The sequence below is a fragment of the Schistocerca piceifrons genome, chromosome 6, assembly GCF_021461385.2.
Source record: "Schistocerca piceifrons isolate TAMUIC-IGC-003096 chromosome 6, iqSchPice1.1, whole genome shotgun sequence".
Classification (NCBI taxonomy): Eukaryota; Metazoa; Arthropoda; class Insecta; order Orthoptera; family Acrididae; genus Schistocerca; species Schistocerca piceifrons.
In genome coordinates this window covers 82,666,205-82,693,338 of record NC_060143.1, presented here as the reverse complement: position 1 = coordinate 82,693,338, position 27,134 = coordinate 82,666,205, and the positions used below count along the sequence as shown (strand labels likewise).

The 27,134-nt window shown below is 39.1% G+C and overlaps 1 protein-coding gene across 1 annotated transcript in view; it reads right to left on the bottom strand.

Moving 5' to 3' along the window:
- Window positions 1-27,134, bottom strand: part of LOC124803150 (lysosomal-trafficking regulator) — a 593,053-nt gene that overhangs the window by 125,739 nt on the left and 440,180 nt on the right. The window contains exons 41-42 of the mRNA XM_047264331.1: window positions 20,974-21,195; window positions 20,367-20,479 (exon numbers count right to left, since the gene is read on the bottom strand). Coding sequence (XP_047120287.1) covers window positions 20,367-20,479; window positions 20,974-21,195 — 335 coding nt within the window. The remainder of the gene's footprint in view (window positions 1-20,366; window positions 20,480-20,973; window positions 21,196-27,134) is intronic.

Below are 27,134 nucleotides of genomic sequence, written 5' to 3'. Positions count from 1 at the left end.
TAAGGAATGAGGAGGTTCTACGCAGAATCGGAGAGGAAAGGAATATGTGGAAAACACTGATAAGGAGAAGGGACAGGATGATAGGTCATCTGCTAAGACATGAGGGAATGACTTCCATGGTACTAGAGGGAGCTGTAGAGAGCAAAAACTGTAGAGGAAGACAGAGATTGGAATACGTCAAGCAAATAATTGAAGACGTAGGTTGCAAGTGCTACTCTGAGGTGAAGAAGTTAGCACAGGAAAGGAATTCGTGGCGGGCTGCATCAAACGAGTCAGTAGACTGATGACCGAAAAAAAAAAAAAAAAAAAAAAAAAAAAAAAGCCTATCACCTGTTTTAGTCATGACTGAGTGTAATCATTCTATTTCATCGCCCTACATACTGTTACACTGAGGTATTCCTACGAGTTGGCCGATTCCAATTATGACTTGTTGATATTATACTGACAGGATAATACCCTCTTTTTTTAATGCACAATTTTACATTTCTCGATATTTAAAGCAAATTGCCAATCTTTACACCACTCTGAAATCTTATTATGATCTGACTGAATATTTTCACAGATTCTTTCAGACAGTCCTTAATTACGGATAACATCATCTCTGCAAAGTCCACTGTCACTATTAAAATGTTCCACAAGATCATTAACAAACAACATGAACAGCAAGGGTCCCAAAACACTTCCTGGAGCATGCCTGAAGTTACTTCTACATCTGTTAATGACTCTTCAACCAAGATAACTTGCTGTTCCCCCATCAAAAAATCCTCAATCCAGTCACAAATTTCTCTTGATACCCCCTATAATGATACTCCTGATGTATCATTGAGATTTTCATCACTCACATGCAACAAAACAGTATAATCTGCACATGAACAGAAAGTACCAACGATATGTGGTGCAAAAATATCTTCTCAAGTGAAATTAAATTTGTTTATTACTTTATTTACAAGAGTGAAGGATACTCATAGTACAGTTGGTATTATTAAATGTACTGATCTTTGTTGCACATTTATAAAATGATGACCGATCTTGAACATTCAAGCAACCACCCACGGAGCTAAATTTTACAGAAAAAGTACTGTCTGTAAAAATTCTACCTTCTTACTGCAGCTACTGTATAACAACAAAAGAAAGTGATATTGTATTAAATTCCTGGACTTTCCTGCAACCAGGAAACTGGATAGAAATGTTTCCACAATTTACAGAAAACCTCTCTGTATTGATGTGATGATAAAGGCCCATTCATATCATGTTCAATATGATAAAAAAAAGTGTGTTTTTCATCTCTGTGATTCTCCATCTAGTACACTTAGCACTAAAACAAAGCAGAATAAATAAAGAACACAATATACTGAAACAAAGTAAATTAGTGAACGGTTGTACAGCCACCAATATTACTTACACTTAAAGAAAAATTAAGAAATGAAATGTTTCGCGATGGAGTAAACCTATGACAAATAGTAACCAGAAAACATAATATATTACCATGAAATAACATGGCAAAATATCACAAAAACTAAGCTATGTTGCGAAAACGACAAACATTCATATGTACACCAGATAACATCAGAAGACATCTGAAAAGGTGTGAAACACATAGAAAACGGGAGACCACTGGGTCCGGGTGGTATAAACGCAGTATTAATAAAGGCAGCTCCTATGGTTGTGTATGATATTGTGGTCCAATTGTATATTAAGTGTTTTGAAGGGGACCCAGCATCCAAAAATGGAAAAAGTCTGCTATTACTTCAATCTACAAGAAGTAGAATAAGGAGGACTGTGAAAATTACCAGGGCATAATTGTGATGCCTTCACTAACATAATTATATGAGAGAATCCAAAAGAAATAACTGAGATGCAAGCTATAATATCGGAAGAAAACAATGGTTTTAGACTACGGTGCTCAAGTATTGATGAAATATTCACGTTACCAACTCAAAGAAAAAATAAAATTGTCATGGGAATAGAGGTCCATCTAAACTTTGTAGATTTGCAGAAGTCCTATGCTACAATACTACAAAACAATAGTGAAGTGTCAACTTTTTACATCAAAGTAATTAAACACTTCTATACAGACTATGTGAGTGCCATCCAAGTAGGAAATTCAATGTCACCAGAGTTTTCTGTTACAAAATGGCTACATAAATGGTGTGCTATAGCACTGACACTACTTAAAATGTATGTGGAGGAACCACTGAAAGTCTGGAAGAGCACAAATGAGGAGGCATATTCATCTGTGTGGGGGATGAAATCTTGTACACTTTAGTCTTCGCTAATGTTTCCAGGTTATTCTAGAAGGAGACCAAGCTGAACCTGTGTACATGCTTTGGAAGTTAAATGAGGAATATGAAAGATAGAGGATCTGGAGACTGGAGCCAGTAAGACCAGGGAATGAAAGTCTTTTAAGCATCTGGGAATTACGATACCATCAAATGAAAAAAGTAAAGATGACGTAAGTAGTAAAATAGGGCACGGCCAAGAGGATCATACAACTGAACTCAGTCCCATGGAATAACAAAAAGGTTCAAGAGGCAATATATCATTACACACGCTGCTGAAAGTAAACACTCTACAACAAACACAGAACAGAACATGAATATCCCACAGATTGCAACCTAGGGAAGACTGCTCGATGTGCTATAGGAAATGGAATTCTTAAGCAACAAAAAGTGCTCTCCTGAACAGATTTTAAACTGAACAGTGAGTGTTTAGCATGAAAGAGTATTTTGGCATTTTTAAGGAGATGCATTAATGATCTTGATATTTTGACATCATGTGCTAAAGTATAATGCATCACTGTACAGAAACAAGGAGTCACTCTGACAGTTACTACCTCGTGTAAAACCAAGACGACATTGGGATCGTTTCCGTATGACCCATCTGTGCTCGTCCACAAGATATCAGTGACTGAAGATAGAAGTTGGAGTGCAACTTAAGAAAAAGACTTCAGCTAGCTGCAATGAAATCAGTGGTGATGCAACGTTTCTCCCTGTCATTTAGTAGTTTGCATTTTACTTGCTTAATTACTTCATAATTTACTGATGCATATCTTTCCATTGTCAAATGGCAGCTGCACATTTAGAATATGTAGTCTATACCTTCTAATAAACTCTTCCTATATTTTATGATTATCATTAAGGTAATTCTTTTATTATGTGTAATTTTCTGTTTGTATGATAAATTTGATCATGTAACAGTGCATTCATCTACATCTACATCCATACTCCGCAGGCCACCTGATGCTGTGTGGCGGAGGGTACCTCGAGTACCTCTATCAGTTCTCCCTTCTATTCCAGTCTCGTATTGTTCATGGAAAGAAGGATTGTCAGTATGCTTCTATGTGGGCTCTAATCTCTCTGATTTTATCCTCATGGTATCTTCACGAGATATACGTAGGAGGGAGCAATATACTGCTTGACTCTTCGGTGAAGGTATGTTCTCGAAACTTTAACAAAATCCCGTACCGAGCTACTGAGCGTCTCTCCCGCAGAGTCTCCAACTGGAGTTTATCTATCATCTCCGTAACGCTTACTAAATGATCCTGTAATGAAGCGCGCTGCTCGCTGTTGGATCTTCTCTATCTCTTCTATCAACCCTATCTGGTACAGATCCCACACTGTTGAGCAGTATTCAAGCAGTGGGCGAACAAGCGTACTGTAACCTACTTCCTTTGTTTTCAGATTTCATTTCCTTAGGATTCTTCCAATGAATCTCAGTCTGGCATCTGCTTTACCAACGATCAACTTTATATGATCATTCCATTTTAAATCACTCCTAATGCGTACTCCCAGATAATTTATGGAATTAACTGCTTCCAGTTGCTGACCTATTTTGTAGCTAAATGATAAGGGATCTATTTTTCTATGTATTCGCAGCACATTACACTTGTCTACACTGAGATTCAATTGCCATTCCCTGCACCATGCGTCAATTTGCTGCAGATCGTCCTGCACTTCAGTACAATTTTCCATTGTTACAACCTCTCGATACACCACAGCATCAGCTGCAAAAAGCCTCAGTGAACTTCCAATGTCATCCACAAGGTCATTTATGTATATTGTGAATAACAATGGTCCTACGACACTCCCCTGCGGCACACCTGAAATCACTCTTACTTCGGAAGACTTCTCTCCATTGAGAATGACATGCTGCGTTCTGTTATCTAGGAACTCTTCAATCCAATCACACAATTGGTCTGATAGTCCATATGCTATTACTTTGTTCATTAAATGACTGTGGGGAACTTTTGTGAACCCTCTAGAACACGTGTTTTTGTCTCTTAAATAGTAGCATCACAGAACACACCGTAGTTCTCATGACACAGTACATGTTTGTAGTACATGAGATGAGTTACTCACTAAATGAAATTTTGAAGATATGTTCTCTGTCACTTTCTTTTCTTCTTATACAGTACATACTTAATGTAAATACAATTTTTTTGGACAATATTTTTTCTCTGAATTTTAGATGTGAGGACAATGCCTTTAAAATCTGAAACCAATCACCATTTTATAAATGTGCAATAAAGATAAATAAATTTTATATAAAAAATTAAATTAATATACATCACAAAGGAACAGTGAACTAATGAAGCATGTTTAAAGAGACACATAACTATTGGAACAGGCTGCCAAAACTACTGAAGGTAGTGTCATCTTTTAATCTCTGTGGATTTCTAACAACTGTTAATCACAAACAATCTTCAAAGTCAGAAACTAAGTTTCATGACCACAATAATGTTCCTCTCAGCAAGGGCAAATCTTAGGACAGAAGGAGACATCGTAGAAGGGGCTCCAGAAATATTCAGCATACAATGAGGCAGGTCACTCGGGCAGCCCTGGCCAACACTAGAAGCTCAGATGCAGGCTACTTAGCACAGTTGTCCACATTGGGCCACAATGATGCATTGCTCAGCTCCACACATGGTGAGCACATCTGCAGCAGCCTGAGGGTTAATGAGCATCATTCCCACAAAGACTTTGACTATATTATGTATCAAATGAAATTTATCGCCAACATTGTCATTTAATTCCTGTGCAATAATCCAGATCACCTTTGGCATTGCACAGTTCCCACAGACACTGACTATATTACACATTCAATGAAATTTATTACTAAAATTGTCATTTAATTCCTGTGCAATAATCTAGATCACTTTTGGCACTGTATTATCTACATCTATGTATATGTTATGTTCTGCAAGCCACTTTATGGCACAAAGCAGAGGTTCAAATGGCTCTGAGCACTAGGGGACTTAACATCAGAGGTCATCAGTCCCCCAGAACTTAGAACTACTTAAACATTATGAACCTAAGGACATCACACACATCCATGCCTGAGGCAGAATTCGAACCTGCAACCGTAGTGGTTGTGTGGTTCCAGACTGAAGTGCCAGACCGCTCGGCCACAACGGCTAGCACAAAGCAGAGGGTAGACCATGCCAACATCAGTAAAGCCTGGATTTTTTGTGCACTATTAAATCAGAAAATATGCATGCATTCATGTAATATCACATCTTTAAACATGCACAATGAGGCATCAAAACAATAAAAATAAGTGGCATCAAAATTCAGCTCAATATTTATTTCTATTCTCTTCTGAAATAGTAAACAGCAACCAATTTCTCCAAATTGTCTTCAGACAGACAGAAAATTTTGTTTGTACGAAATGTTCTTTCTGCACCACAAGGACTGACAGGTGAAGACTTTCTGATGAAGTAGAGCAAATTGAAAGTCTTTTTAGTTCGCTCCATGAAATACTTTGTCAACTTCATAAACTCAGAATTGGTATTTGATATGATACCTTTGTTTATCTTATCTTTTGATGTAAGACCAACTTCTCCCTAGGATAATTGCAAAGATTTTTCAACCACACTTGGCATCCATGTTTGTTAATGCACCAGGAAAATGTGAAAAATGTGATCTGATGTAAATCAGGTCCTGCTTCAAACCTGTTCTCTTGAATGCCACTTCCGTGTCTTTTATGCAAGCTGTGTGAGTGTCTTCAAAGCCTTCTACAACAAAAGTGGAGGAGGAAGTAATCTAAGGGTTTTGAATAGAATGTGGGGAGGGGGCAGTAACTTAAGGGTTTTCAATAGAATGCAGCAAACCCATGTTAACTTTACTAAATTTGCACATTTTATCATCTCTTACTGAATTCATCAAAATCATCACACTAAAAGATGACAGCATAGCTCCAGGTACCCATCTGATTAAAATACATTACAGTGGCAAAGCCAAATCTGGCAGTACATCTCTAAACGCAGAAACATGGAGAGATGCTTTCAAGAATATCTTCGATACAGAAAAAAGTCAGCATATGAATTAATTAATTCTACAGGAGTTATTATCAAGTGTTTGTAGTTTTGTTTGTCTAATTACCTCGTTTGTGGAAGAGATCACCGTATTCACATTGCCATATTTTAGATGCACTTTTTCAGCTACACGATATAGCGCATGGGCAAAACATGTAATGTGCTTTCCTGGCCTTCATGATATATGACGTAGCGTCACTTAACAACAATAGAAACTTTTTTATTTGAATTTATTGGCATGAAGTATATCGACTTCTACCGAATGGAGCAACGGTGCTTGAGCTCACAATGAAGTTTATAGACTGCATCAAAATTTGCAAAATTAATTCATCTGATAAAAATATTGATAAAATGTACAATATATGCACTAACCCCAAAAATGATGTAATGTGCATTACAAATGTCTAAATTCATGCAATTATATCGATGAAATCTTCAAAATATGCATTTACTCCAAAAATGGCGAAAACTTGCAAACAACATGCATTTGTGTGGAAATTTGGGCACTAATCATCATTTTTTTAGCATTTCATTCGCCTAGTGAGTGAATGAAAAATTACTATCTACATGCCTCTGTGTGAATCCTATCCCCCTTACCTCATTCTCAGGATCCCTATGTGAGTATGCATCAGTGGCAAATGAACGGTCACAACCTTGCCTGAATGTAGGTTCTCTAAATTTATGATAGGGTTTCACGGAAACAATGTTGGCTTTCTGCCAAGAGTTCTCACTTCAGTTCCTTGGATGCCATTTCGCCTTTGTAAGGGCTACAACGATCTTTTACAATTCTAGCAGCGCAACTTTAATTCGTTTGAAGTCTGTTGTTGGGGCTACTCAGTAAGAACTCTGGACACTGGAAAGATACTTAAGAATTAGTCATGCAGTGTTAGTGAATATTGCTACACTACGTGGATGGAGGACAGGTCCTAAAATTTAAACTTATTTCTCTCTAAAATAGAGATTCTCAATTGCATGTATAAAATTACGATTAAAATCAAATACATTAGTATTAACATTAAAAGTACCAAAGATTTAGAAGATGCTTCAAGTATGTTCACTTTAATATTAATATCAGTAGTATATTAACTGTCTTGGATATTGTGAGAGGGAAGAAAAAAACAAAGGAGCAATCCAAATTGATCAGCTGAACTGTGAAACTGTGTATCTAAACATGCAAAACTTCACTAAAGCAACAATAAAAATAATAGTAATTTTTTTTTTTTTTTTTGTCAATTAGTATCCATGGGACGGAACATGGAAAAAAAGGCAGAACACAGCTTCTGTAACAGTGAATACTTTTAGGTGGAATTCAGGGCATAAAAGTGTAATCTATGGGAAACACACTGACAACAGAGAATATTTCACTGTCATTGGGGATATGAGGAATGTGATAGCAGAAACATTGCTCCGGACACTGTCTTCACTAATGTGAAGCCATCATTGTCATTAAAAGCAATATTACAGACACCAAATTGCAGTGTCCTGTAGAAGATGTATTTCCAGGATTTGTGAAATCATGAAAGTTACTCAGATTCACAATATGAGACACTGATTAGCTAAGAGGTTTCTAGGAATCTAATTACTAAAAGCACTCACTGATCAGAACACTATCCATCCATTAGTAATTTTTTCTAAGGTTTACACTTCAATTTATGAGGTTATACGATTTGGAGGGTGTACTTAGACAGAAATATCAGGGTCTAAACAACTATCATGTAATACTATGGCCACAATATTTTGGCGATCATCGTTGTCGCCATCATCAGGTGTGCTGACAAACTGAGCTCCTGACGGTGGGCGGCCATCTTAAATCCCCTCCCCTCACGAGGCGTTCTCTCCAAGGTCTGTGCCCAAGCATCAGCGGTCAGTGAGACACTGGCGTCGGCGTCTGTGGTGGCGTCAGTGTAACTGCCTCGTCCGCCGTAGTCGCCTGTTCATTTCCTTTTCTGAGTGTCTTTTTAATTAGACTCAATGCTTGCTCCCATGCCCTGCTGAGGTTGTAGCCGCAATCTCGGTTGATGAGTACGTCCCTGGTATGAATTTCAAAAGCCTCTCTAATGACACTGTCCCAGTATTTAGATGTCTGTGCCAAGACTCTGGTATGTTGGAAATCCATTTTGTTATTTTTGGACAAACAGTGCTCTGTGGCCGCCAACTTGTTGGGGTACCCAGGTGGAGTGTGCCTCTGATGTTCTTGGCAACAATCTTCGATGGTGCGCACTGTCTGTCCAATATAAGTCTTCCCACACTGACATGGAATATGGTATATGTCGGCCTTCCGCAAACCGAGATCATCTTTGACACTTCCCAATAATGCTGGAGTTTTATTTGGTGGGCAAAAGACAGTCCTACTTGGTGTTTCCTCAATATTCATCCTATTTTCCCTGATAGTGTGCCAGTATATGGTATATATGCAGTGGCTATCTGTTTCTCTGTGATTTCTTCCAGCTCCACACACTGTACTGTAGAGGTGGGGCAGAGAGCGCATCTGATCTGCCATTCCGAGTACCCATTTTCCCGGAATACAGTTTTGAGGTCTTCCAGCTCTTGGGGCAGACTCTCTGCACCAGTGTTTTTAACCCCATTCCTCTGCTCATGGTGGTGGCAGCTATTCGCTTGCAAATACAGGTCAGTGAGCGTTTTCTTCCTGTATACCCCGTGGCCCAGGATGCCATCCACTCTTCTTTTGACCGTGATGTCCAGGAATTGTAATTTTCCTTCTGCTTCGTTCTCCATAGTGAATTTGATGTTTGGATCTATGGAGTTTAGGTGCGTAAGGAAGTCTAGCCTAACTTGTCCCATCCATGGGGCCAGATCACGAACGTGTCATCCACATAATGTAGAAAACAAGTAGGTTACCATTTGGATGAGCTTATTGCACAGAAATTTGACGAGAAGACGACCTACCTTTCGAAGCATGTTCAGACCTCCACGTATTTTCTCTTCAATGGAGAATACTATGTACAAACAGAAGGAGTCACAATGGAGAGCCCACTCTCGCCTATGGTCGTGAATTTCTATATGGATTACTTCAAGGAGAAAGCTTTGGCGTCATCCAAATGGAAAATTCACTATGGAGACCAAAGCAGAAGGAAGATTACCATTCCTGGACGTCATGGTCAAAAGAAGAGTGGATGGCACCCTGGGTCACAGGGTATACAGCAAGAAAATGCACACCGACCTGTATTTGCTAGCGGATAGCTGCCACCACCCTGCGCAGAGGAATGGGGTGCTAAAAACACTGGTGCACAGGGCACACACCATATCTGATGCACTGAGTCTGCCACAAGAGCTGGAACACCTCAAAACTGTATTCCGGGAAAACGGGTACTCGGAATGGCAGATCAGATGCGCTCTTCGCCCCACCTCTACAGTACAACGTGTGGAGACGGAAGTAGTTATGGAGAAAGAGATAGGCACTGCGTATATACCGTATACTGGTGCACCATCAGGGAAAATAGGATGAATATTGAGGAAACACCAAGTAGGAACTGTCTTTTGCCCACAAAATAAAACACGAGCATTATTGGGAAGCGTCAAAGATGATCTCGGTTTGCGGAAGGCCGGCATATACCAGATTCTGTGTCAATGTGGGAAGACTTATATTGGACAGACAGTGCACACTGTCGAAGATCATTGCCGAGAACATCAGAGGCACACTCGACCGGGGTACCCCAACAAGTCGGCGGTCGCAGAGCACTGTTTGTCTGAAAATCACAAAATGGACTACCAACATACCAGGGTCTTCGCACAGACATCTAAATACTGGGACAGCGTCATCAAAGAGGCTGTCAAAATTCATAACAGGGACAGACTCATCAACCGAGATTGCGGCTACAACCTCAGCAGGGCATGGGAACCAGCATTTAGATGCTCAACAAAGGAAACGAATGGGTGACTAGGGCGGATGAGGCAACTACACCGACGCCACCACAGATGCCGGCGGTAGTGTCTCACTGACTGTTGACGCGCGGGTGCGGACCGTGGAGAGAACGCATAGTGAGGGGAGGAGATTTAAGATGGCCGTCCGCCCTCAGGAGCTCAGTTCGTCAGCACACCTGACGATGGCAACATGTCTGATCGCTGAAATATTGTGCCCATTGGTTGGACACTATGGACCGGCAGAAGACCCATGGACTGTTTGAGCAACTATCATGTAACATTAGAACAAAAAGTCACATCTTGGAGACAATCACTTTATTGTGTTACAGGACATACTCAGCATCAAAACATTAAAAAAAATTTCTTTACATGAAAATGGAGTCCTCCACCCTGCTACATAAGCAGACGCTGGAGCAGAAAGAAAAATACAAGAAACTAGCAGATATAGTTCACAGGAAATATACAAATCTTTGCTCAAAAATGAGCAGTAGTGGCAGTAAAACTCTATCTGAGGAATTCGGTGAAGAACCTGTCTCAGCACTGAGGCAGTCTTAATTCCATGACCATGCCTAAGAGAAAAGAAGAAATCATCAGTGCTGTTGAAGTACCTTTGTTTTCTCTTCCAAAGGTACAGAGGTAGCAAGAAAGGATGTATAGCGAATTCTGCAAAAGCAAAACCACTCAACGACAAAGTATCAGTGTAGTAAAGGAACATTTTTTATGATGTAAAGAGAAATGAACACATCACCAGAATGGATAAAGGAAATATCACTGATGTTTTGGGCACAGTGGAGTATTACAAGAAGGTAGAACAACTATTGGCACAGCTGGTGTACCGTAAGTTCAAATGTGATCTGAAAAAAATGATCATAACAAAACTGAACAACCTGCTATCAGACTCCAGAATGGACAACTCTATTACCAACCTTCTGATGATACATTCATATGTCTCACCCAAAATGGATGTCCTACCAAAGGCACATAAGTAAGGATATCGTTGAAACCTATAGTGAATGGGATTAATTCTCCAACATACTTTTCACCTGGTCATTCATCAAGGAAACAAGCATGTTGTTGGAAAAATGAACACCAAAAGTATTCATTCCATGTAGGCTTTCACGGCCGGCATCTTTATCAGTAAACACTTCCGGGCTAAGTTGCCGTGGTTGATCTATTCTTCTCCCTGACGTTTCGTTCTCAACTTCAGAGAACATCTTCCGAGGTGAGTCGACGACTGGCTGCTAGGAGCTGGGGCTGCCGCTTATATGGAGATCGTAGAGGGCGCCACCACACGTCACATGGCGTCGATGTGTGGCTATCTCTGGCTATCGTCTGTTCTCTCGATTGCAGGCAATCGGTTGTCACATGATTGATGCAACGTCGACCGCCATATATTGTTCAATTTTAATCCTTCTTCTTTACGATTAAAATTATATTGATGTTTGTGGATTTCAATTGCCTCTCTATACATACGTGTATAATAGTGTGACGTCCTCGCTAGCACGCTTGTCTCACCAAATTTTATTTCGTGATCTCCACCCCTAAAAACATGTTCTGCTACTGCCGATTTGTCGATATGTCCCAAACGACAGTTTGATGAAATTAGGATGGAAACGTCCAGGATACTACGTAAAGCTAAGCCACCCAGCAGCAATCTGTCTCAAGGAGAAAGGAAGGCATTGCGGGAGATCAATGCAGACAAGAATGTTATTATAGTTGCCGCTGACAAGGGAAATGTTACTGTTTTACTGAATACTGAGGATTATCACAAGAAGATCAGTGACCTCCTGGAACCCAGCACATATAAGAAGTTGAAAAAGGACCCCACAACGAATGTGCTGAATGCCACCAATCGTCTGATAAAACAGTCTTCCATTCCTACAGAAGTTAAAAAGTATCTTTGTAAAACGGAGGCTTATCCTCCGAGATTATATGGATTACCAAAGATACATAAGCCTGATGTTCCTTTGAGACCAATAGACAGCGCAATTGGAGCTTCTACCCAAGAACTAGCCTCTTTGTTACAACCTTACATAGGCAAAACTGAGAGTCAAACTGAGAGGCTCTCTACACTTCATTGACATATTGAGGGAAATTACTGTCGGTCCTAATGACATCCTTGACAGCTTTGATATAGTGTCTTTGTTCACTATGGTTCCAGATGATGAAGCTCTCTCTCATATAGCCGATATGTTCCCCACTGATATAGTGGCCTTGTTCCAACACTGTCTATCCTTGACCTATTTTCAGTACAATGGTGAATTTTATGAACAGATTAATGGGGTAGCCATGGGAAGCTCCCTAACCCCCGCAATTGCGAATTTATTCATGGAATATTTTGAACATCAAGCACTCCAGTCGGCCAAAAAAAGCCCCTCGAAGTGGTATCGGTATGTGGATGATATCTTTGTAATATGGAATCATGAGGAAGAAGACTTGAATGATTTCCTGGTGCACTTAAATAGCATCAACCCAAAGATCAAATTTACTATGGAAAAAGAGAAGAACGGACAACTTAACTTTTTGGATGTATCAGTAATCAAACGGGCAGATGGGACCTTAGGCCATAAGGTCTACAGGAAAGGTACACATACTGATCGCTACTTCCATAAGAACTCAAACCACCTTCCTAGGCAAAAGAGGGGGGGTCATAAAAACACTAGTGGATAGGGCTAATAATATTTGTGAACCAGGCTACTTACAAGAAGAACTAAATCATTTACGAATGGCTTTTGCGAAAAATGGTTATACGAAAAACGAGATTAACCGAGCACTTCACCCAAGTAGAAAAATGCCTAAAAATAGGAGACAGCAACAACCATCAGCTGTAAAAGTATTTCTTCCGTTCATCCATAACATCATAGATCGCATTGGAAAAGTACTAGCCAAGTTTCAGGTGGAAACTATTTTCAGACCTACTAAGAAAATTAGTGAATGCCTAAGATCAACAAAAGATGCTCGTCACCCCCTAGCCACCCCAGGGGTATATAAAATTCCGTGTAGTTGTGGCAGGGTTTACATAGGAACTACAAAAAGAAGCATCAATACACGGTTGACGGAGCACAAAAGAAACTGTCGCTTGGGACATATCAACAAATCGGCAGTAGCAGAACATGTTTTTAGGGGTGGAGATCACGAAATAAAATTTGGTGAGACAAGCGTGCTAGCGAGGACGTCGCACTATTATACACGTATGTATAGAGAGGCAATTGAAATCCACAAACATCAATACAATTTTAATCGTACAGAAGAAGGATTAAAATTGAACAATATATGGCGGTCGACGTTGCATCAATCACGTGACAATCGATTGCCTGCAATCGAGAGAACAGACGAAGCCAGAGATAGCAACACATCGACACCACGTGACATGTGGTGGCGCCCTCTACGATCTCCATATAAGCGGCAGCCCCAGCTCCTAGCAGCCAGTCGTCGACTCACCTCGGAAGATGTTCTCCGTAGTTGAGAATGAAACGTCAGGGAGAAGAATTTCTACAGATCGACCACGGCAACTTAGCCGTAAGCGTTTACTGATACCGAAAGTATTTACCATGGCATACTGGTGAGCTTTGATGTAAAATCTGTATTTACTAACATCCCAGTAGTACATACCATGGAAATCATTATGATACAATTGCCACAAATTTAAGCGAGCCGATCGAATTCTGTTTGTGGTCAAATTTTATGAACAGTGTGATGGGGTTGCTAGGGGCTCACCTTTCTCACTCATAACAGCTGACATTTTTTATGAAACATTTCAAACAAAAGGTATTAATAATTTTTTCATAATGTGAGGCCACAGTCATAACATATTTCTTTAAAGTCAGTACCGCCATTAGATTTTTTTTTTTTTTTTTTTTTTTTTTTTTGCATGATCATGATTTCGGCTTTAAGTTGCCATTATCAAGTATTTTAATGTTATACAGTGCCTAAGATGGAGATGGCATACTGTCGTACTTAAAAGTTAGTAAGTAACATAGAAATAAAAACAACTTGCTGGCTCTGTTACACAGAAGAAACATGGGATGAATGGCCACACAACACGGAAGAGCTACATAAATGCCACAATTTTCTGAATAACATTCAGCTAAATATTAGCTTCTCATTGAAGATGGAGAGCGAGGTCAACCTCCCATTCATAAATGACAGCACTCTAGAATGTAGACTTAATAAGAAGGCTACCAACACAAATAAATATTTAGACACTCCTTCACATCATCACCCAACACAAAAATGAGCTACTTCTACATCAGCGACAGTACGAGCTTGACCTTTCCACAAAAAAATCCTTTCAAACAAAGTGATGATGACTCCCACATTTTCTGTAAGGTTACCGTTTGACACTACAGTAACTGATCTGAAATGCAGAATCCTTCAGAATATTATATAAAGACTACATTTTTCATTCACACAAGGTTAAAACTTCTTCAGTGGAAGTCTATGAAGTGATGTATGGTCGTGGCAAAGCTTGTACAGTGAAACTGGAAAAAAAATGAAAGTACACAGTAAGGAACACCAATACCACACATGTTGAAGTCAAAATGTAAAATCAGCAGAACACCATGAATAATGTGTCCTGGTTACGGATTTTAAGAACATACGAGTGCTAGCAGGAGATAGTAATATTTATAGATGCAAACTGTGCGAAGCAGTTGAAATATCAAAGAATAACTTCAGTAGAGATGGCAGTTACAGGCTTGATGGCAGTTACAGGCTTCAGTTTTGATAGGTACATGGTATCGAGGAAGTAAACACCCAGCCATGGCAAGCAAGGAACATAAATAATTACCAAGAAACAAGTGAGGGGGCACAACAACAATTATATATTTGTTTATCTCTCTCTAACTATCTGCTTTCAATAATTATGCAATGAAAATGGCCCATCAATGTCAGTCTTAAGATTTTTGCCTGGTAAATTCACTTCTCCAGAAAGTGAGTGAAAAATAACCATTTGTATGTGAGCTCCAGTCCTTCCACCTTTCAGCTTTTCTGTTCTTTGCTTAGGACTGGTTTTCCATATGGGATCTTGATACTAATGCAAGTGGTTTTCTTTTCCCCAAAGGTCTCTTTAATTTTCCTGTAGGTGGTATCTATCTTTCCCCTGGTGATATATGCTTCTAAATCCTTACATTTGTCATCTAGCCATTCCTGCTTAGCCATTTTGTGCTTCCTCTCAATCTCAATTTTTAGATGTTTGTATTCCCTTTTACCTATTTCATTTATTGTATTTTTATGTTTTCTCCTTTAATCAGTTAAATTGTGTTACCCACGGATTTCCATTAGTCCTTGTCTTGTTACCTACTTTTGAGTTTAGCAAGTAGAATATCAAAGTTGAAAGTGTCGAAAGCTTCGCTGAAATCTAAAAAGCATGTAATAGTTACCTCCTGTTTGTCCATAGGTTGTTTCCGTTCATCAGTCACTTTTATAAGAGCAGTTGTCACCCTGTGATTTTTCTGAAAACCAGACTGGTATTCAGCCAGAAGGTCATCTGATGTTAAGTAACTGGTAAGCTGATCATGAAATATGTATTCTAAAGCCTTAGATAATGCTTGTAGAACACAAACAGGCCTTAAGTCAGAAGATTCTTTGGTAGATTCCTTTTTGTGTAAAGGTTTTATGCATCCTTTGCAGGCCATTGAGATGATGCTGGACTTCAGAAAACGGTTAATAATATACAGAATTATCAGCAGTAATGGAGCAACAAGGTAACTGATCATTTGGACTGTAATATCGTCGTGTCCTGCAGCTATTAGAATGAATTCACCCAACTGACTTCCTGACTGTGTTAAGGCTAACTGGCTACAGAAGAGATTTTTCTTTTGTGCCGACAGCAGGTACTTCAAGCGGTTTGGTGATTTGAGTCCTTGTGCATTGGTCAAGTAGAGGTGTGGGTATGGCAAAGTCCTCATTAAATTCTCAATAGAAATGAGAGGTTCAGCTGATACTGAGGTTTGCCTACTCCTAACCCTCACAGATTTTCCACAAAATGGAGGTCCTTCAACAGTCGCCACTTAGCAAAAGAGCATACCTGAGGTTTGCATTGCTCTCCAACTGACTAACTGAGTTTCTAACATTTTTGACGACTAAGAGTGTGTGAAGTGTATGTGAAAACTTCCCACTTCTTTCATACGAGTCGACTTACTTTGTGTACACAGCCGATCTTCATCTCTGGAAGCCAGCTTCTGGAATCTCTATAAACTTCTTCACCTCCGAAGAATGATGCTAGTTACAGGAACCTTACAGACTCTCTCTCTACTTGCGAAATAATTAGGTACTTGAAGAATACTTTTCAACAACTATCGGTATATTTGAGCTTCATAAAGAACAAAATTCACGCTTCGCACATAAACATTTGACTTCTTCAAAGTCACTCATATAGTCTCACATTAAACACAGATTTAAGTACATTTAGCAAAGAGTTGGCTTAACAACCATAACTCTATTACAAACAAATTGCAAAATACGTCTTGCCTCCAGCAAGCCCAAGATAAGAAGTTTTTTTCAGACTTGAAAATCTCTGTTGTTCTTGTAATTGATAACAACGGTCACTGATACGATTAGAACAGAATAACCTAGAAGTACCACGGTTCTTCTGTCTACTTTCACTAGAACCTCCACAGATCACCTGACAAGTAGTTGTCGCTGCCGTTTGTCTGCTCACAACTGATTTCACACCTGCACACACAAACATGTGACGCGCAGTACGTAGGATTTTAGCGTCCCACTCTCACATCTATAATATCATTTGTTTGAGACATTAGAAGGGTGAGTGGTTCTAGAATTTACACAGAAATTCTCAAAACACTCCAAGTTGCACCGTCACTTGTAGGCGATATGATTCTCAGAGGTCGGGTGCTGTTTAAATTTCCTGTGTGTTGCATCTCTGATTTTACATTTGCAACACCAATCTTTTGCACAAAATTCTGTAATTGGTATTGAAGCAATCCTGTTTCCTGTGTGCTTGTATTTTGTCATTATTATGTAGTATAATGTGGATATTGGTTTGAGTGGTGAACTCAGAAACTGACAGTTATTCCTTCTGTTGCATAATGGAATTGATGCATAATTGAAATATCAGTGAAACACCCTGATCACGTGCTAGGAAGAGAACAAGAAACACATCAAAGTGGAAAACACAACAACAAAAGTGAGAGTGGTAAGAATAATAAGTCTTGCAGAAACACTCTGGTCTAACATGGGAAAATCTTTAGTGACTGCAGTTTTATAAAACAATAATATTAGCTAGTGGAACACCTTGCACTGCTAATGAGAGTTCCCAGTCTGGTCAATGGCTCACATGAAATGCCTGATAATGTAATCTAAATGAGAGCAACACTAAAGACTTAAAACAACTCGATTAACATACTTGATTATTTGTAGGTCATTTTCTTCCACAACCAAGAGAACTATAAACTTTTAGAGACAGAAATCCTAGTTTGTAAACCCCCCGCCCCCCTCATCCCCAATTTTCTGATGTTCTTGAAATGTTAGTATCCAATTTCTGTTCAAATGCTTTTTTATTGCTATGAAAAACAGAATTACAATATCATATTATCATCATTTAATGGCTTTTTTTCACGAGATTAACAAAAAATAGCCTAATCAAAACTTGAATTGATGGAATTACATTACATCCTGGATTTTACATTGTTCGGTTGAATTAAAAGACGTTGGTTCACTATGAATCAGACTTCACAAAACAATAGAACTTAAATATTGATGCATTACGGATGTAGCTGTGAAAGAAAAATGTTTGTGAGCATCAATATTTTGTCTATAGAGGTTTTCCATTCATACTGAAAAATAAGCCCTTAGTGAATTTGCTCGTTTTGACACTAGATACATCATGTGAAGAATGGCATGCCCGCAAAATGTACAGGTACATCAAAAAGATGAGTAGTAGAAATAAGTTTACCAAGCATTTGTATGCATGAGAAATTAAACTCTGTGCATACTGCTACATAAACTAATCGACTTGTTTGCACAATACCATGACAGCCACTTCAGCAACCTTTCTGAGACACTAACAAAGATAATTTAATATTAATATATAGCAGCAGTAGTGTCATATGTCATTGAGGAAACTGTAACTTTTAGCTCAATACAGGAGCACGTACAGAAGCTATGACTCAAGGTTAAATAAATATTTGACCATGCACAGGATAGATATGTATCCAGTAGAACAGTTCATAATCGGAGAGAACCTCCATCGTATACCCGTAAAGAAACTTCTAAAGAAACAAAGACAACTGCATAATAGGTGCAAAACAAAGCATAGGGCTACAGATAGAGAGATGATGAATGAAACACGTTTGGCTGTCAAGAGAGCAATGTGTGAAGCCTTCAGTGACTACTGTAGCAGAATATTGTCAAACAATCTTTCACTAAACCCAAAGAAATTCTGGTCACATGTAAAGGCTGTTAGTAGCACCACAGTTAAGTGTCCAGTCAATCACAGATAAAATTGTGGATAGTAAAGCAAAAGCTGAAATGCTTAACTCCATTTTCAAACCTTCCTTCACAAACGAAAACCCAGGAGAATTGCTCCAATTTCATCCTTGTACCACTGAAAAGATGAATGAAATCAGTATTAGTGTCAGTGGTATTGAGAAACAGCTGAAATCATTAAAACTGAACAAATCTCCAGGGCTGATGGAATCCCTATCAGAGTCTATACTGAATTTGCTGCTGCGCTAGCTATAATCTATTGTCGATCCCTTGAACAAAAAACCATGCCCAGCAGTTGGAAGAAAGCACAGATCACACTTATTTACAAAAAGGGTAGTGGAAGTAATGCACAAAACTACTGTCCAATATCCTTGATGTCAATTTGTTGTAGAATTGTAGAACATATTCTGAGCTCAAACATTATGATGTACCTCAAACAGAATGACCTCCACCATGCCAGCTAGTGTGGATTCCAAAAAAGTCGATCATGCAACATCCAACTCTCACTTTTCTCCCATGCCATACTGAAAGCTGTGGATCAAGGCAGTCAGGTAAACACAGAATTTCTTGATTTCTGAAAAGCATTTGACTCAGTACCACACCCACACTTACCATCACAAGTACAACCATATGGGGTGTTTCAAGCAAAATTTGTTATTAGATTTAGGACTTTTTGGTAGGGAGGATGCAGTATGTTATCTCAAATAGAGAGTCATGTTTTATGTTAATGTTCTTGTGGACAATATTAATAGCAGCCTCAGACTTTTTTTCAGGTGATGCAATTGTCTGTAATGAAGTACTGTCTGAAAGAAGCAGCATAAATATTCAGTCAGATTTCAAAGTAGTGCAAAGATTGGCAGCTTGCTTTAAATGTTCAGAAATGTAAAACTGCGCGCTTCACAAAACAAAACAAACAAACAAAATATGCAGTATTCTATAGCTATAATATTAATGAGTCACAGTTGTAATCTGGTGACTCATACAAATACCTGCATGTAACACTTTGTAGGGATGTGAAATGGAATGATCACATATTCTCAGTTGTGGGTAAAATAGGTGGTAGACTTTGGTTTATTGGCAGAATATTGGGAAAATACAGTTATACTGCAAATAAGATTGCTTACAAATATCTCATGGAGCTAATTCTATACTTTTGCTCATGTGTGTGAGGCCCTTGCCAAATAGGACTGATGGGGAATACTGAACATATGCGGAGAAGGGCAGCACAAATGGCCACAAGCTTGTCTGACCAATGGGAGAGTGTCACTGAGATGCTGAAGAAACTGAACTGGCAGACTCCTGAAGAAAGACGTAAACTATCCCAATAAGTCCTACTTATGAAGTTTTGAGAACAGGCTTTAAATGATGACTCTAGGAATTTACTGCAACCCCGTAAGTATCGCTCATGTAAGGATCGTGATGACAAGATTAGGTTAATTACAACATGCACAGAGGCATTCAAACAACCATTCTTCCTGTACTCCACACGTGTATGGAACGGGAAGAAACCATAATAACTGGTACAATAGGATGTACCCTCTGCCATGTGCTTCACGGTGGTTTGCAGAGTGTAGATGCAGCCATAGAAACATTCTTGTTTAACAAACTGATCTAAACAAATGGAACTATCAACAGTAACACTGCACATTCACACGAGGAAATTCAAATTTATACCATACACAGAGTACATACTATTGCATCTGAAAAGAATGTCGTGACTTACGCATCTGACGCTGTACTGCTGGTAAGAAATACCGCCTGTCCATTCCCAGGTGGCAACGTTGCATGCGATTCCTCACACGAGCGGGCCCCTCAGTTGGGTCGAGCTGCCACGATCTGCAAGCAACAGCTACGATTGTATCTTCCAAACATGCAGCCTCAAAATTGCTAAAACAATAATCTCAAGAAACTATAAAGTATCACAGAAATTACAAATCAAACTGCAATTTAAAATTTGCTATGGGTCCATGTCAGCCTCCTTCAGTGAGTGTCAGTACCATCCAATATTCATTTCTAAATCATTCCCGGATTTCTCCTCAGTGGGAGGACTGGGATGTGTAGATATCAGGCTCGGAATAAGGAGCTCCTTAAAGGAAAAGCGACTAATTTAGTTTGGGGAGTGATTAACTTGGATGACACCACTGTCAGACAATGTAACACAAGATAGTGTAGCACACAGTCCACATGGCATGCTCTTCAAGCTACAATATTTTAAGAAGTGACGATTTGTAAACTTCGGTCTTTGGTAAAAATATGCAGGTTATCATTACATATTAATATTACATCATAAGGACTTTTATTAATATTAATAGTATTATATCATCACATACCTGGGATACGATTTAGGAAAATACCACACAGCCCGTTCGTGTGTGAGAGCCTGCCGCAGGCGTAGCCAGTGAGAGCGTACACGGACATCTTCACTGAAGCGGGCCTTTATGTGCTCCATAAACGATTTCCTTTCTGCACTCTGCGCTCCCACAACATGTGCAGTGACATCCATGGCTGTTTCTGTGAGGTGCCGAACCAAGCCCTCCATACGATATACACTCCTGGGAAGAGTTAAGCATTACATTTCAGTTCACTGAAAATATTTTAACCTGCAATTTTGCCAATTCATCTGTTTATGTTTATTTTAAAATTTCAACTGTAAATTCAGCAGTAATGTTCATCACAGTGAGGTTATTTGCATGTACACTAACAAGACAATTGAAATTCCAAGATGGAATGATGACATTATTATGAAAAGGAGAGATTGTTACTCACTATACAGAGGAGACACCGAGTCACAGACTGGCACAACAAAAAGACTCATATACATTTAAGCTTCCGGCCAAAATGTCTTTTTCTAAAGTAAAACATATTCATTCACACAAGCACAACTCACACAAGTATGACCAATGTGTGTGCTCACCAGGCCAGACTGTGTGGAGCAACTGTGCCTGAAGGATCAAACTTAAAGTAAAATTCATGTTTGAATATTGAATGTTGTCAGAATATTTACAGAGGTGAACAAAGGAAAAGCAAGGACAATTGGATATGATATCCTGTCAATATCAAGATCATTAGAGATGGAGCACAAGCTCAAATTGTATCAAGGATGAGGAAGGAAATCAGCCATGCCCTTTCAAAGGAACCATGCTGGCATTTGCCTGGAGCAATTTACGGAAATTCCATACAGATTTGGGCTTTCTGTGAATCAAGGACAAAATTACAGAAAGAAAAATTGTTATTGATGGCAAACGCAGTTTTCTCTTAATTTCTGTCATTGATTCTACAAAGAAAAATACAGTCCTGATTAAATTAATTGCGAAAGTGTTTTTATATTGTTTTAATTTTTCAGGAACCTACTTACAGCCAAAAACATTTGTTGAACATTGTTGGTATCGTGTAAACAGTAATTATCAAAATCTAAAAGCTCTAGACCAGCAGTTTGCTGTAAGTAACAATACATTATATTAATTTAATTTCGATACAGTAATGCTGATAATGGAGGATGCAGTGCTTTGTAAGTTTTCTTGGTAATTTATGAAGAGAGTTAATTATTGGTTATCTTTGCACACATTATAATGAGGAAATTTCAGAGAGTTTTTAAAAATAATTCTGACTGAATGAAGAGGATTTTGCTATATTTTTCAGTTTTATGAATATTTAGTGAGTGTACAAATACCTTCTCCTTTTTGACTGACAGAAGCCAGTTTTCTGGTCAGAGTATCGTGTAGTTCAACGTTAGAAGTTTTAGTGGGTTCTTGTTACACTGCACATTTATCTCAGTTAGACCACTTTTTATCAGATGCAAAGATGATAGTAATATCCAAAAGCCAAAGGCAAATTAAAGAGGCAAATATTCTCTCAAGGATAGTAGGCACTATGAAATACTCACGATAGTTTGAAACAAGAGTCTGTACAATTTCTTTATAAATTATGGTTGTCAAACAAACTGAGGCACTTAGAAGAAGAAATGGTGGAGAATATGTACCAAGGAATTAAAAATGCATTCATAAAGCAGCATTTGAAGCACTGGAGCAGCAAGAGGAAGGAAAAAAATGACACCCACAATGGTGGACTCAATGCTTCAAAGAAAAAGTGAACCTAAAAAAGATGTTCTATAAAAATTGGTAGAGAACATGGGTCAAACATGATAAAGCTTTGTATGTTAGAATGAACAAAGAAGGAAACAATGAAACCTGGGAGGATAAATGGAAAGAAGGCAATCGTGCATGGGGGGCACAAAAGTGGCAACATGGAAAATAATTGCAGAGCTGGGGAAAGAAGTAAAAGAAAGAGCAAACCTGCCAATTAGCAGTCTGGTAGTGTGGGAAAAGCATTTTGAAACACGTGTTAACAGAAAAAAGGACAGAGTACAAGGAAATAAAGTGACAGATATGGGAGCCAAAAAAGGTATAGAAGGCAGCTGCAGAAATGGAATTTGGGGTATCACCAGGGCCTGGAAATGTACCAATAGAATTAGTGAGGTATGGCCCAAGCATTTTGTATGGATACCTAAGCCAATCCTTTAATAAATGTATGTGGGATGGGGAGGAAATTCCAGCGAAGTGGAATCTAGTATATCTAAGCCCCATACACAAAAAGGAAGCAAAAATGTATGTAGCAATTATCATGGCATAAGTGTAACAAGAACAATGGAAAATCCAGGATGGAATGTAACAACATTATGAAAAGGAAAGTTGCTACTCACCATACAGCGGAGATGCTGAGTCGCAGCTAGGCACAGCAAAAAGATTGTCACAAATAAAGCTTTCCGCCATTATGGCCTTCGTCAACAGTAGCACACACACACACACACACACACACACACACACACACACACACACACACACACACACACACACACAAAACAGCAGTCTCAGGCAACTGAAACCTGGTTCCAGTTGCATAAGACTGCAGTTGTGTGTGTGTGTGTGTGTGTGTGTGTGTGTGTGTGTGTGTGTGTGTGTCATCTACTGTTGACAAAGGCCATAGTGGTGGAAAGCTTTATTTGTGACAGACTTTTTGTCGTGCCTATCTGCGACTCAGCATCTCTGTCCCAAGTACACTTAGCGGGCTGCACAGGATGATTTTAAAATCAAGAATGGAGAAGTTTGTAAATGAAGTGGAAGAACAAAGTGGCTTTATAAGAGGCAAGTCATACACAGATAGCATCTTTACCCTACAAAAGATCACAGAGATGAGATAGGAAAGAAATCTCAGAAGTCATTTGGTTTTCATAAATCTTCTGATAGCATATGACACATTGCCACTAAAGCTATCATTCAAGGTGCTGTAGTCAGGGGAACTGCCAAAACTTCATGTAATATGCATCATAAACCTCTACAAGTCAGCGGAATGTGTCACTAAAGTAGAGAAAGAAATTCCTAGAGAGGCCCCTAGAATAACTAAAGGATTGGAGCAAGGATGCTGTCCGTCTCCCACAATCTTTAAGATGTATGTCCAGAAGGCATTGAACCTTGGTGTAGAAGTGCATGGGCATGGGGATTGAAGTAAGGAACTGGTGTATGTACAGACTTTTCTATGATGATGAGGATGATGATGATGATGATGATGGTCAGATTGTTGCAGCAAACGATGAAGAGGATGTGTCTTACATGCTCAGGAAGTTGTTGGAAGAGTATAAAAATTGGAGATTGAAAATTAATTTTGAGAAGATGGAATATCTATAGAATATCTATACTGCAGAGAAGAGGAAAGTAACATGGATGTTGATGGACATATTATTAAAGTGTGTAAAGAGTTTAAGCACTTAGTTAGTATCCTACCACATGATGGAACATGAGACAGAGATATCTGACAATGGACCAGGCAGGGACGAATGGATATCCAAAAATTAAACCCTGTACTTTGTTCCTCAAAGATGAGTTTACAGACTAAAATTCATTTATACAAATCCATGGTGAAACCAAAAACAACATATGGGAGAGAGTGCTGGGAACTCACGGAAATAAATAAAAATAGAGGAAAGACAGCTAGGATGGTTTGGACATGTCAAAAGTATGGATGAAGACAGATGGCCCATGCGAGTAATTTTATGATAACCTTCTGGAAGGAGCAGAAGAGGAAGGTAGACCCAAGAAGTGATGGAAGGAAGGGGAATGGAGAGGATTAGGAAGAATGGTGAGATTGTGGAATTTGGTGACAGAGATGCGGATGTGGCAACAGCTGAAGAAGGACGCCTGCAACAAGGAGGGATATGGTATCCAACAATCTTGCGCATTTTGGCTCAAAAAGAGAACTAAATTAAAATATGAAGCTCTGCACAGACTGAATAATGTGTGTGAATGTAACTCTAAATGTCATTCTTTGGGGTCCAGGCACTCACTGCAATTGTGGTCTACCTCCCCGATAGTGCTACACTGATATTTGGCACAATTCATTGGCCTCACAAAGCTGAGACAGGGATTAACACAGAAGAATCACTTAGCCATTATGTAATGATTGGATACAGAATAACTTTTAAAGGCATGCACACTGCTATAAAAGATTGACATTTTTTCTACCCAAAATGCCTATTTTAATACCATATGTTTCACAGAAGATGATGCTGTAGTTCAAAGAGTATATCTCAATTGTACTCACTTTCTGATTGGGCAAGTTCACTTGTAAACCCCAGCTCTCCTTTTAAAGTCAAGAATAAACTTGATACACCTACAAATTGATGCCTCCCTGGGACCCACAATTTTCCACCCACTTGCCCATTACTGCAAGCCTACCCTGACCAATCCTGACAGGGAGACAGGCTCTATTTATGTAACACTGTAGCTGTGATGCTGACTGTTCATCATGGAGAGGTTTAGTAATATGCAATGCATGCATGGAATATGACAGAAGTATCCTTGGCTCACGCAACGATTCGTGTCCCTGGTGAACACTTCCACAGACTGAGACTAACATAAGTTATGTATCAGAACCTCACATACCAAGCACAATTTGTTCCAGAATCTTACTCTGAGTGAGAAACACTTGTAAGTGAAACAATTTATCCCATATAAATTAATCTAAAATACAACAATGTGTTCCATGCAGGAAAAGTACTGGACTATGCTCCAGACTGAATGCTAAAAGGTATAATCAGTCTTAAATGATGATGATATTAGGTAGCTATCTATAGTCATTTGTTTCTGCCAATGGTTCACACTTGGCAAAAACGTGACACAGCATTATCATCAAATACATTTTTAGAATGCATAGCCGCTGTTTTATTGGGGTGATGATTTTCAGTCTATGATGCACAGATTTCCATGCTTTTAGCATTTCTCTTATTGTGCCAGAAAATTGCTGCTTTGCTGTTACTGTTTCTTCTTCCTGCTCTGAAGAACTCCTCTCCACAACTTCCTGCTGTGAAACACCCTCCAACTCCATAAGCTCTTTGGCGGTCATTTCTTAATTGTGATATTCCACAAGCTCATTGATATTGTTATTACCCACTTCTAGTCCTATGATCTAGGCCAAAGACACAATCTTGATGACTAAAGGCTCCACAGGTACTGTCTCAAATGCCTCAGAGTCACATTCAAGAACGTATTCTGGCCAAAGCTTCTTCCAAGCAGAAGTGAGAGTTCTGCCTTTTCGATCATCTTGATTCAGGCAACGATATTGAAGTGATATTTCCAAAACTTTCCGAGAATGAGATCGGTAGCTTCAGTCAACTCACAGAAATGTTTGAAGAGTGCTTTAGTGTAGAGCTTCTTAAAGTTAGAAATAATCTGCTGGTCCATAGGCTGGAGTAACAGAGCAGTGTTTGGAGGTAGAAATTGGATCTTGATGAATTGAAATGGGCAGGAGCATTGTCCATAACAAGCAAGACATGGAATGGCAGATTCGCCTTAAGGAAATATTTTTTCACTGGAGGACCAAACACTTCATTGATCCAGTCACAAAAAAGATCACATCTCACCCAAGCCTCGTTGTTGGACATCCACACCACATTTAACCTGCTCTTCTTGATTTTACACTTCATGAAGGCTTGTGGAGTTTCTCAGTGGTAACCAAGTAGCAGTTTAATTTTCAAATCACCCCTTGCATTGGGAAAGAATAGTAGTGTCAGGCGGTCTTTCACTGGATTGTGACCAGGCAATTCATTCTCCTCTTCTGTTATAAAGGTACACTTTGGCATCTTTTACCAGAATAGACCCATCTCATCGCAATTAAAAATGACGACATTCTTTGCTGGCTCTGTGTCAGAGTTGACTGCTTCACTGTGCCTCAAAATGCTGCGAATGCCGGTTCTTGTCAAACTTCTTGAACCACCCAAGGCTTCCCTTAAACACTTCTTCAGCTGCTGATAATCCTGGCGTCTTCTTAACGAGGTCAGCAAAAATCATACTCGTCTTCTCACAAATGACGTTCCCATTAATAGTGTCACCTTGCAATTGCTTTCATTTATCCAATTAAGGAGCAACCTTTTGACATCATCCAGAATAAGAAACTGTTGTTTAGCTACTCCAGTTACTCCCTTTGAAGCATCTACCTCCTT